This window comes from Gallus gallus, chromosome 4 (genome assembly GCF_016699485.2).
Source record: "Gallus gallus isolate bGalGal1 chromosome 4, bGalGal1.mat.broiler.GRCg7b, whole genome shotgun sequence".
In the NCBI taxonomy this organism is placed as follows: domain Eukaryota; kingdom Metazoa; phylum Chordata; class Aves; order Galliformes; family Phasianidae; genus Gallus; species Gallus gallus.
The window spans coordinates 54,350,918-54,363,957 of record NC_052535.1 but is presented as its reverse complement, the minus strand read 5'-3'; the positions used below and the strand labels follow the sequence as shown (position 1 = coordinate 54,363,957).

General features: G+C 39.8%; 1 protein-coding gene across 6 annotated transcripts in view; it reads left to right on the top strand.

The window, feature by feature from the left end:
• SYNPO2 (synaptopodin 2) overlaps positions 1-13,040 on the top strand; it is a 91,801-nt gene that overhangs the window by 56,514 nt on the left and 22,247 nt on the right. For 4 of the 6 annotated variants that reach the window (XR_005859177.2, XM_004941230.5, XM_040699207.2 and 1 more), the window contains exons 2-3: positions 5,263-5,414; positions 10,113-10,906. Coding sequence is in view for 5 of the 6 variants with exons in the window: in XM_004941230.5 (XP_004941287.1) it covers positions 5,263-5,414; positions 10,113-10,906 (946 nt within the window). In the remaining variant the exon portion in view is untranslated. Of the gene's footprint in view, positions 1-5,262; positions 5,415-10,112; positions 10,911-13,040 lie in introns of all 6 variants that reach the window. The other 2 variants (XM_040699206.2, XM_046940416.1) reach the window with 1 other exon arrangement.

Sequence of the window (13,040 nt, the reverse complement as noted above, 5' to 3'; positions counted from 1 at the left end):
AAGATAATAAATAGGGGAGAAATGCACTTCCACTACATCCAAGGGCAATATTTTCTGTTTGGTTATCTGTTTCCTGCTGACAAACTGGAAAATGATCAGTAAAATGCTGTGAGAACAATTTTAAGTTTCAGAAAGCTTGCTTTAAATGGAGGATATCTCTATGTAAACATATGTGTGTTTTAAAGCCACAAAAAGCATACTTATTAAAAATAAAGGTAGAGAGTAAAAGGATTATGTTCATGCTCAGATTGCTTATTTTCTCATTCAGAAAAGTTCAGTCAGCCTACAGCTGAAGCACCTCATTTAGACTCTCTAAGATACAGGACTGTAATCCTAACAGCACACCAGAATAAGATTTACATACCCTTCCAAGAAGTCATTGGTAAAAACAAGATTATGAAATCTTCTAATACATTTTGTAATTGGGCAACTGAAGGACCGGAGCTACTGAGTGTCCTCACGTGTAATTACCTTATGATACATTACAATCCAATGACCTTATTATGAGGTTCAGCATACCTCAGCTCTTTGATCTGCATATTACAGGGCTCAGATACACAACCAAGACTGTCAGCTGGTAAGTTGAGCCCAAGTTGCTTTCTATGCGTCCACTTGCAGCCCACAATAAATAACAGGTGCGTCTCATTTAGCTTCATCAGGGCTACATTTTTTTTTCAGCATGTTTCCCTGCTATCCTTATTTACCACATATTGATTTGCAATGTGGAATGGCTTTGAGTTGTATAAACTGAACTGGTTTCAGATAAAATGAAAGGAGCACATCTTATACACAATACTAGGCTAGGGGTCTGCAGGTCACATAACGAGACAAGAGTTTGTCTTAAGTAGAAATGCTACGGTGCACCCAGCATAGAGGCTTGGCACTCAGCATTAGCTTTCTCTACAAAACCTCTCCTTTGCCACATACTACAGCAATAACAGTCACAGTGTACTCCCTCTGCTTATTCATCTTTTATTGGATAAGAAAGTGACTGTAATTACTACCTGCTACAAGCACCAAGTTCTGCCTATCAGCATGCCACAGCTACCACAAATCCACAGTAAGTTACTACAGTATGCTTTCCTCCACAGACCCGTGCCTCTGAGATGTTACCTCTGACCAGTACATCACTACACAAAGACTAACAACCCCATCTCAGAGGGACACAGGCTGTGTCCTTCTTCTTCCTGGTGCTGCTGTGCCACTTTTTTTTTTTTTTTTTTTTCCCAAAAAGAGATAAACACATTTTCTACTATCAGCCTTTCAGACCAATAATCTCATATTAAGTCAAGTTTCTGACAAACAAGATCTTTCCAAAATCTTACAGTTTTTTTACTCCAGCCTTTAGACGATCCAGAGCATGCCCAGACCAGCCCAAGCCCCACCCCCACGGGGTGATGAGGTGCCAGGTGAGGGGAATGAGAAACCCTCCACCACACCCCATTGCCATTTCATTGGAAAAACAGCAATTTAAAAGAAAAACAAAGCAATTTAATCACTGCATTATATAGAACTTGAGTAATAAATAATATATCAAATAATATTAGTGTATTAATATACAAATCACATGCTAATACTGTACTATATGTAATACTATAGTTCGCATGGGTTGCTCCAAAAGTAATGCCTCTTATTTATTTCCATGGAAACTGCTATAGATACAAAGAGCACAATAACTTTATTTGATGGAGAAAACCATCAGCTACAGAACACTATTTCTCAATGGCGGCACCAACATTGGCTATGCATTTTCACCAGTGATGAACAAAATCAATCTGTACCAGTGGAGGTGACCTGCAGTCAATGTCACCACTGCTGAAATGCACCAGCTCACTGTGCTCACAGCCACTATTTGGTCTCCATCAACACTCAGCAATTACCAATGAGTGTCAGTGGGTGCAATTTTTTCTGCATGGAGGAACTCAGTTACACACCTTTGCTCCATATACACTTCCATATCAGACACCATTTTCTCAGATTGCCCCTTTGCTGCCATCTGTCACACTGCAACAACATGTAAAAGAATAATGGTGGGAAGGTTCAGCCTCTACTGTCATACCACCACCTTCTCCCTCTGACATCATGGGCCAACATAATAAAACAGGAAGCATAACTTTCAGAGCAGTCCTCTATAGTACTATACTATATATAATATACAGTACAAACAGCAATAATAAAAAGTCCTGGCTGAAGCAGGAGCAGAAAAGTAATACAGACAGCACCAGGAAAAAACAGGCTGAAGTGCTTTAGCATTCCCCGGGAACAACTGTTGTCTGGGCAGGTTCAGCACAAGTGGTACAGGCTCAGCTTTGCTTTGTTATATCAGTATTGCAAGCACTATAAAAAAAAACAAGAAAATTTTACAAATGTATTTTTCCAGTAGATCCCATTCAAAAATTTTAGGGTGAAAAAGTCCCACCTTTCCATCCCAAAGAAAAGTCCAGCCCAAAGCAGAAAAGAGCAACAAGTAATTGGGAAGGCTTGGGCTGCAGTGTTACACAGGAACAACCACTACTTTTGGAAGAATCTCTTTTGCTTTATGACTGTATGTGCTTTGTTTTACATTCCCAAGAACCAGATAAAGGTTTCCTAGTGTTCCCTGGGCAATCAAATCATATTTCTGCTAACAAAGTTAGCTTTTGTTCCCAGTCAAAGGCTTCCTGCCAAAGCTTCTGTTGTGAGAAAACCATTCAGTAAGAAAGTATTTTACCAGGAAAGACAATTCCACGAATTGTTTTGTTTTTTTTTTTTCTTTCAGAACTCTGAAACGTTTTTTGTTTACAGGAGTAAACTATTTTTACTGTTTTCATCAGTTTCCAGTGAGGGGGAAAAAAAAAACCCACACCCAAAAACCCAATAAAACTAACAAAAAATCACTGAAAACATTCAAGGATGTCTGGTAAAGCAGTCTATGTGTTGCTGAGTAACCTGGTCCTATTCTGAGACTAAAATGATGGTACTTTTCCACCCTACGAGCAATCTGCTACAATTCACTATATAAGGTGCTGTAGTTCAGCCTCCCCTTTTATTTCTCCAAGAGAAACATCAAAAAGAAGGTAACGCTGATGTTATCTTGAGGTTGGGGAAAAGGCTGACATACAGTCAGGAGAACCATTAATATGTACAGCATGTGCAGCGTGATCTTGTGATGGTAAAATCATGTTAAAGGTTTGATGTATGCGGATAAACCTGGAAATAAAATAATGAGAGGAAATTTGCTCTAATATGCATATGAACTGCAATGCTACCAGCTAATGAAGAATAATGACTTACAGAAATTTCTTTCCAGCATGGCCAGCGCTGAGTTTTCCTATAAAGGTCCAAGTATCTCACAGAGTGTGATCTTCAAAAATTCACAAGGAAGCAAAATGGACTAAAGGGGCCCTTTCAAGAACAGCAAGAAAAACTTCAGTGTCCTTTCCTATCTTCTTTGAATGCCACCTAGGGGACTATTAAAAAATAATGAAACTGTTTGAGCTATCCAATAATTTATAGAGATATATTAACACTGTACAGTTGTACTTTTTCTTTTTGACATACATCACTGAAAGTATGGAATAATGGGTTACAATTTCTCTCTTGAGACAGTTGCAAAGGTAATCTATGACAGAATGAATCCCAGATTCTCAGACCTTAATAAAGAAACAGAAACAAGTTTTCTTCTCACACTGTCAGTATCACCTTACACTATTTCTGTATTCACATGCATTTATGTGCCTTTTGAAAAAAGGTCATTCTAAAATCTTCCTAGCATACACATTAAATATTTACATTCAGGCCTAGAATGCCTTGTAAAGTTTTAATAGTATACCTTCTTATTTCAAAAAACAGTAACAAAAAATCAACCCAAATCCTAGCTCATATATGAAGTAAAATACTAAACACCATCTAAATTGTCCTTTCTTCCCAAGTACAAGGATGTTTATACTCTTGCCTAGGGAAAGATAAACACAGCAGCATACCACTCCATATTTGTAAATGTTAACTCCTCTGCAAGGTAGTAACCAGCTTCTGTATGCACGAGCCATGTGTTTTTTCACTGCTCAAAAAGCCATAATATGACATACAGATATGCTTAAATTGAAACAACAAAGATCTATGGTCCCACCACAGAAAAGAATATGTGCAACCTCACTCTTTATTCTACACATTGTTCTGACTCCAAGAAACTTCAGAACAGCCTTCAGAAATGCTTCTTAGGCACTAGCTAGCGGTCTGTTAGAATACCAGGGATAGCTCTATAGGTCCATGGGAATACATTACTCTCAAGTCCAGTACATATGAGAAGGTGCTCTTTTAGAATCAACAGAGATCGACTCTGCTGCTCTCAGTGTGGTGGATCTATGCTACTTCTAAAAAAATATTTCAAGAAAATGCTCTGATGATTTTATTTATCCTCGTAACAGATTGGATAACATATTAAACCATCAAATGCCCTTTTACATGTATAAGTTGTAGTAAAATATTCCTGCAAGCATTCTGGTTAATAATGGTTAATATAATGTACTGTTTGCCAAATATGTACTGTAAAACTAGTAGTCAACTGTATGGCATAATTTGAGTGGTGTTAAAGCTGTCCAGGCTTTGTTATACAGAGACTATGATAACCTATATCAAGCTGCCAGTGGAAAAAAGAGTGAAACAGAAAAAAAACAAAAAGTGTAGATTCTTGAATGAGTGCTTAATGGGAGAGGTTCAGTCACAACAGGAGTCTTAATCTTTAATAAATCAGGGAACTTATTCAGATGACTAAACATTGATTTAGGATCGTCAGCCATTCAGATTTTTATAATTTGGCAACTAAGCCTATAGTTGGGCATCTAAGGAAAAGCGTCCAGCATACGAGGAATCTGTAAACCTGTAGCTTTAACAGCATGCAGATATTGACATTCTGCCCAGAGTAGCCTGAAGTTACATACTCTTCTTTTGAAATCTTGGCTTAGTAATCTTCCGTTTGGGGAGAAGCTAATGAGATTTTCTGCCTTTCTGCTAGACTCCAATCAAATGACTGTTGTCCCTGACTTCTCTGTCTTTTTTTTTTTTTTTTTCCCAAAAAGTTTTTGAGTTTGCTATTGGAGGCCAGAACAGTACTGAACACAACTGGGACAAGTTACTGATTTGCGTTACTAGAAATTTGTACGTGATCAATTATACTGACTTTTTGGTTTTTTTGTACAGACAAAATTAAGTTGGGGATATATTTGCTGTTGTTCTCAAATGAACACTAAATATCCAATATGGAATTTTGTTTTTGACTCATAGGTTCGCAACAAAAGCAAAGCAGCTAAGGCTGGCCTGTGTGAGGGGGATGAAGTGGTGTCTATCAATGGAAAACCCTGTGGAGACTTGACCTATGCTGAAGTTATCGTTCTGATGGAGAGCTTGACTGATGTCCTGCAGATGCTTATCAAGAGGTACAGAAATGCTCAGAATGCTTTGGTGAAATTCCGTTCAGTATACCACATAGAAAATGCTGGTATTGAATGCACTTATTTTGCAGATATACACGGTGAGCTTCTGATAGTTCTCCTGTTTGTGTCTTTAAATGTTTGTCTACATTGAAAAGAGAGGGAGGACAGCATATTTGAAGAAATTAATGTATAGAATTCAAACAGCGCAGTTTATACATAGAAGAGTGGAGTTTCCAAACATAACAATTGTATTTCTTATTAACAATACTTGATACTTAAAAGGAGTCCACTACAATATCAGCATATTGCAGAGTCCTGAGTTCAATTATTCTTTCCACTCTTTTGGGAGTGAAGTGTTGTTTTTCCCCATAGATACAGTGAGATATAGTGAGACATACAAACAACAAAGGCTGTATAGTTGGAGAACACGTGTTAGACAGATATGCCTTGATGATGACATGGTGTACAGTCAATAAAATACAGTTGGAATGAGTATTGTACTAAGATGGCAAAGGAACAGAGAAGGAACAGAAAAGGAACAGAGAAGGAATGCTCACCCATATCCAAAGATTTAGGTTCATGATGAAAAACCCTATAAAAGAGTAATCTCCAGAGAGAGATCCTTTCCCAGTGGTACTCAGCACTTAAATGGGGTTCCATCCCTTCTGGTCACACAGGTGAATTGCCTTCACCTGTGCTCCCATGGCTGACCCAGTCCTTGCCTCAGTTAAAGTGGCTTTCCAACAGTGATCTCTACATCTGAGCTTCTTTTGCTGTTAGAAAAGCCATCCCTTGTTGGACGCCGAGGGCAACAAAGTGACCAAAGATCAGGATAAGGCTGAGGTACTTAATGCCTTCACTGCCTCAGTCTTTAATATTAAGACTTGTTACTCCCTGGGAACAAAGCCCCTTGTGATGGAAATTAGGGACGAGGAACAGAATAGTCCCTGCATAATTCGTGATTAGATGGTTTTGGACCTGCTTCAAAAGCTGGATGCTCACAAGTCCATGGGACCAGATGGACTACACCCTCGAGTGCTGAGGGAGTTGGCGGATGTGATTGCCAAGTCACTCTCCATCATCCTTCAACAGTCCTGGCTAACTGGCAATGTCCCCGCATACTGGAGACTGGTAAATGTGATACCCGTCTTCAAAAAGGGCCAGAAAGATGATCCTGGTAGCTACAGACCTATCAGTCTCACCTTGGTGCCAGGGAAAGTTATGGAATGGATAATCTTGGGAGCCATCATGGACCAATTAAAGGTCAGCCAAGGGATCAGGCCCAGTCAGCATGGGTTTATGAATGGTAGATCCTGTTTGACAAACCTGATCTTGTTCTATGACAACATGACCCGCTTAGTGGACGAAGGTAAGGCTGTCTGTGTCTACCTGGACTTCAGTAAAGCCTCTGACACTGTACCCCACTACATCCTCAAGAAGCTGGCTGCCCACGGTTTGGATGGGCATGCACTCTGCTGGGTGAAACACTGGCTGGATGCCCAGGCCCAAAGATTTGTGGTCAATGGAGTTAAATCCAGTTGGCAGCCAGTCACAAGTGGTGTCCCACAGGGCTCGGTAGTGGGGCTGCTTCTATTCAGCGTCTTTATTAATGATCTTCACGAGGGGATTGAGTGCACCCTCAGTAAGTTTGCAGACGACACCAAGTTGGGAGGGAGTGTTGATCTTCCAGAGAAAGGCACTACAGAGGGACCCAGATAAACTGGCTCGATGGGCCAAGGTTAACTGTATGAGTTTCAATAGGGCCAAGTGTCAGGTCCTGCATTTTGGTCACAACAACCCCAGGCAACCCTACAGGCTTGGGGAGAAGCAGCTGGAAAGCTGCATGATGAAAAGGGACCATGGTGTACTGATGGACAGTCAGCTGAATATGAGCCAGCAGTGTGCCCAGGTGGCCAAGAAGGTCAACGGCATCCTGGCTTGTATCAGGAATAGTGTGGTGAGCAGGACTAGGGAAGTAATCCTGCCCCTGTAGTCAGCGCTGGTGAGGCCTCACCTCGAGTACTGTGTTCAGTTTTGGGCACCTCAGTACAGAAAGGACACTGAGGTGCTGGAGCAGGTCCAAAGAAGGGCAACAAGGCTTGTGAAGGGCTTGGAGAATATGCCCCATGAGAAGAGACTGAAGGAACTGGGGCTGTTTAGTTTGGGAAAAAGGAGGCTGAGAGGAGACCTTATTGCTCTCTTCAAATACCTGAAAGGTGAATACAGCAAGAGTGGGGCTGGTTTCTTCTCACTGGTGACAGGACGAGGGGAAATGGCCTCAAGTTCAACCAGGGAAGGTTTAGGTTGGATATCAGGAAAAACTTCTTTACAGAAAGGGTTGTTAAGCATTGGAGTAGGCTTCCCAGCAAGGTGGTTGAGTCGCCATCCCTGGATGTGTTTAAAAACCGTTTGGATGTGGTGCTCAGGGACATGATTTAGCGGAGGGTTGTAAGAGTTAGGGTAGTATGGTTAGGTTGTGGATTGGACTTGATGATCTTTAAGGTCTCTTCCAGCCTGAGCAATTCCATTATTCTGTGATTCTATGATTTCTTCTTGGAAAGCTTCTGACTGTTCCTGAACTATGTGCATGAAAGATCAGATTTTCAAAAGCTTTCATCATTAACCTAATTCTGTTCTTACTGAACTCACTGGAAGAAAAATTAGCTTTTAAATTGGGTTTTAAAATGTTACTTGAGCTTTGATATCTAGAAGTTTTTCTGATCTGTAAGCTAAAGTTACTGACCAGCAGTGCCCAGAAAATCTTTGGTTTGCAGGATCAGAGGAGACACCCTGCAGAGCAAACACCCTCCAATTGCCATGTTGGGGAGCATCTTACTGATCTTCCCCAACAAATGCCAAGCAGATGTATCTGGGAAGCACTGAGAGTGGTGACAGCAATGCTACCCTGCCCTTTTCACATCAGTGTTAGCAACTCCTGGGCTTCAGCTGAGTCCAGAAAGAAAATTTTCTAGGGGGAAGCAGGGAGCGTGCTCAATGCATGCCGAAATGAAATACACCATGTAGGGAGTAAAACATGACTCTGAGACAAAACCTGCTGTGCTTACTCCATGAGTTTTGCTTCCTTCCTGGGATTATACAAGGGGTGTTGTTCCTACAGTGAGCTGGAAAGACCTGAAACAAAAGTAATAAGGTGTCCAAATAAAATCATAAATGACAATTAAGAGACCTAGTACTATGCCTCTTGACACATGGATACACATTTATGTCTATATAGAGTAGAAGTATATCCATAAGTAGCAAGGGCCTTTTAAGGTGGAAATCTTTTCCTGTCACACAATCACTCAGCTACCAATAAAGGCTAACATTCAGCTGAAGCTGACCCATCCCCCAGCCTTATATCCTACATGGAAATGTTTATGGATTTCTATAATTTATCTGTACTTAAAAGCAGTGCAATTGATCATCCAAATAACATAATATGATGGAATCCAGCAACACTCACAAGGAGCTCCCTAAATCAAAATCTGTCTGACCTTTACGTAGCTCCATATGTGGTGTAATGGATGTTACACATTTTGTGCTATTTGAGGCAGATCAAGACTTCTACAAACAGTATGCCACACGGCCAGAAATGCAAGTGTTATTGAAGCTTCTCCTATATACTGACAGATTTATTTCTTCTATTTCTTCTTCCAGTTTTTCTTTGTAGAGTGGTTCCAAAGTTTCAAAATACTTGGGACTTGCTTTTGATTTCAGAAATCACTGTAATACTTGAGCTGAATACTTTACCGCGGATACCTACCACTACTCTCATTTGAAAATGTGCTTTGCTACCTTCTAGTCAACAGAAAGCCTTAATAGTATGTGGCAATCTTGTTATGCAGAAAAATATTTCTCCTTAATTAGTAGTCATTATGGCTCAGAGTATTGAAAGAGGAAGCTGGGAATCCTGAACTCAGTAAAACAGCCAAGTCCAGGGGAATGAATAGTTCAGGAGAGTTACACTGAAGTATGTTGTAGACTTCATGAAGACACGGTAACATCTGTCAATCAGGAATACTTTTTTTCCTTTAACTAGAAAATACTGTATGGCTTCACTAACCTTTCTTGTTAGACCACCAAAATAGGGCCAGAATGTTTTAATTATTCCACTGTATATTTGGATTATGATCCTCACAGGAATTCTTTGAATGTGTATTTTAAGTATCCATTCCCCCCCCCCCCTCCCCCTTTCTCTCCCTCTCTCTCCTTCTTATTCTCATCCAGTAGTTTATTCCTTAGAGAGTAAACTATTTGAAACAGCAACTATGTGTGAGTATGGTGCCTAAAACAGCTGGGGTAGGAGCCAGAGTGCCAAAAATTAGGCATTGTTCTGGTGTCATGCAAAGTTAATTTTCTCATGCACATGTGAAATATGAAGAAGCATTGTCCTAGAAGTCTCAGTAGAATCATTACAACAGAAATGTGAGAATCTGAGAAAACATACCAATTTCCCTCTTACTGAACTGTTAACTTGTGGAATTTTGAAATATTCACAGTTGTTTTCAGACTTCTGCATTCTGGAAAAATTCTTCTCCTTAAATGGACCTGCTAGCAGGTACAGCTAACTGAGGAGTGAAAATACTATACAGAAATTGGGTTGGCTTTTTTGTTTGTTTGTTTGTTTGTTTGCAGTTGTGTTTACAATTACTGTACTTAGAGCAGCTTAATTTCTTGAATTACTTGTTTATGTATGTGCAGATCCTCCAGTGGAATAAATGAAACTTTCAGCGCTGAAAAAGAAAATGGAAAGCATGATAACATAAAAAATGAGGACTATAGGGAGAGCACTACGCTGCAGATTAATACAGCCAAAGAGATACCCCATGGAGACTTATGCATCACAGAGATATACAGTGAGACTCACCAGGGAGCAGGAGAAAGTAACATGCACTTTTCTGAAAAGAAACAAGAGACCACACAAAGTCACAGAATTACTCCTAAAGTCATAGGCACCTCCAAAGCACTTGTGACTGATGAATCTGCTTTCAGAGGGAAGACAGAAGAAAGAAGGCCAAGCAAGATGGTTGAGCTGCAGTTATCCCTCTCAAATGATGGTCACAAGAGCACCAATGCTCCTGCTGTGACCCTCATAGGGGCAGAAAAATGCACCCCTTCAGGAAGAGGACCGAGTGTACAAGAAGACGGGACCAGCCCTGTAATTGCAATTCCCCTGAGTGTGAAAGAGGGCAACATCCAGTGGTCAAGCAAAGTAGTCCAGTTTTCTAGTAGCAAAGAGGTCAAGAGGATCCAAAGTGCAGCTCCATCCATCCCCAGGGTGGAGGTGATCCTAGCCTGTTCAGACAGGGAAAAAGAAGGACCCACGTCTCTAGCTGAAAGGGGGTGTGTTGATTCTCAAGTGGAAGGAGGGCAGTCAGAAGCACCTCCTTCTCTGCCCTCCTTTGCAATCTCATCAGAAGGCACTGAGCAGGGAGAGGACAACCAGCACTCAGAAAGGGATCACAGACCTCTCAAGCACAGGGCAAGGCACGCAAGTAAGTACGTCCCATCTAATCATTTGCACTGCCTGAGGATATATTTTGTAACTTGAAACATCATCTCAGAATTTAGATTGCATTAGAAAAAGTAGTTAGAGCTTTTGTCTGCAGTTTTCTAACTTTCTGTCTTCTAAACGATTCTTGCTTTATATAATTTTTCAGGGTAATGCAATGCTCCTGGTAATGAGCCAAGAATAAAGCCATGCCTTAACTGTGCTGAATAACTTTGTTTAGTAGACTTCCACTCTGAAATTATTTCATGACTGTCCAACTAAAAATACTTTTATTTCCAGAAAGGGCTGAATTCTGCTGGCTTTCTCATACACACTAAGAGGCAATCTGTGGAATATTTACAAAGAAAAAAGAAAAGAACGCCCCCCCCCCCCAAAAAAAAAAACCCAACAAACCAGGTTGCTTGCACATGTCTAAATAAATCCTGTGGATTTCTCTGTTTACAGCAAAAACTTGGTGCTGTCATTTGCATCATCTAAAATCAAAGCCATGGTATTGCTCTCAAAAGCTGATAATAAAAAAGGCTATTAGCAAAGCTTGATGTTGCCTGCAGATGAGATTTTGACAGACACTAGCATGTGTATAACTGTTACATGATCCTTTCGGTTTTGTCAGACTTCTCTAGACTGTAAAGTGAACTACTTCTCACTCCCATACCCAGAGGTCAACTACAAAATCTGTCCAAGAAGTTTACATGAAAGTAAATTTGAAACTGAATCCAATGTCAGTTGATTGAGTGTAGATACATAAAATTAATTTATTATTTTATTAATTTGAGACCTTTTTATTAGTGGGTTGTTTTTTCCCAACAATGTTAAGAATCCTGACCAGGGATTTAGTAACCGTATGGCAAAGCTGCTTGAATGTGTGCAATGATATACTGTAGCAACAAACTATTTCATATGTAGTGTTGGAATTAGTCTGCTAACCCTTTGCTAATTCCACTGTAAGCATATTTTTAGCATGATAACCATTTGTATCTTATTTGCAAGTGGATTAAGCAGTTACTTATGCCTAAGTGTCTGCTTCCAATCCACATATTTTAACATTTTAAATAGAGCGTTTAAGAAGAGAGCTCATACTTAACATTTTGGCTGTGAAGTTAGAACCATCTATGGGATGGTGCCCATATATCTTAGTGAGTTGTACTGCCCTTCTAATAAGGCAAGAGTATATAGAACAAACTACCTATTACACCACAAAGTCTTCTTTCAAGTAGGATGTACATTTTGCCTTTTTCTCATCCCAACTATGACAGCGTTAATTACTTTTAGCTTAGTGGCAGGCCATTATCCCTAGGAACTGATTTAATCTATCAAAATATTTGCTTTTATTATTATTTTTAAAACGTGATTTACGCATTAGAACTATCACATTGCTAAGCACAGAGGAATAGTCTGCGTGCAGCAAATGCCATACCTGTAAGATATGTTTTTTTGGTCAAATTAGAAGTTACAATGCAGCATTTCAGTCTAAGCTACAGAAGAATATTTATTATAGGTGCTTTATTTCCTCAACATAAATTTTACCTGTAAATGGATTATATTTATCTGATTAATATTTCTTCTGGAAGTTTCCAAATCTATTGATTAAGTAACTATGCAGATGAGTTACAAAAAGATACGCTAGCAAAATGAAAAGTTTCAGTGTTTTCTTTCCACAATATTGGGGTACCTGTTGAATTCCCCTCCTAGAAAAAAACACTCCCTACTGCTTATGCCAAAGCAGCTTATTTGAAAGCATGGAATTTAAATGCTGAAGGGTGACCGTATCTGTTTGCAGAGTCACTCTAAAGGTACAGGCCATAAATTTGAAATTGTCTCCGGTAAACAATGTAAGCATTTGACTTGTCAAAGGACTGAGCCAAGGATTTGGTGATTTGAACCTCTCAAAACAAAATACTACAAATTGCTGGTAAAGGCAGTGCGCTCTTTTTGCTTTTATAGGTTCTTGTGAGAACCACTGGTCTAGTCATGCTGTCATCTGGCATAATGGCAAAACTCCAAGTGTCTTTAATAGGAGAAGTATCAGGCTTCATCCTCCGACATAGCTAAAAGAATCATTAATAGAAAATACATCACAGTGCTTTCTTTAACAAGTTTGCTTTATTTGTGCTAGC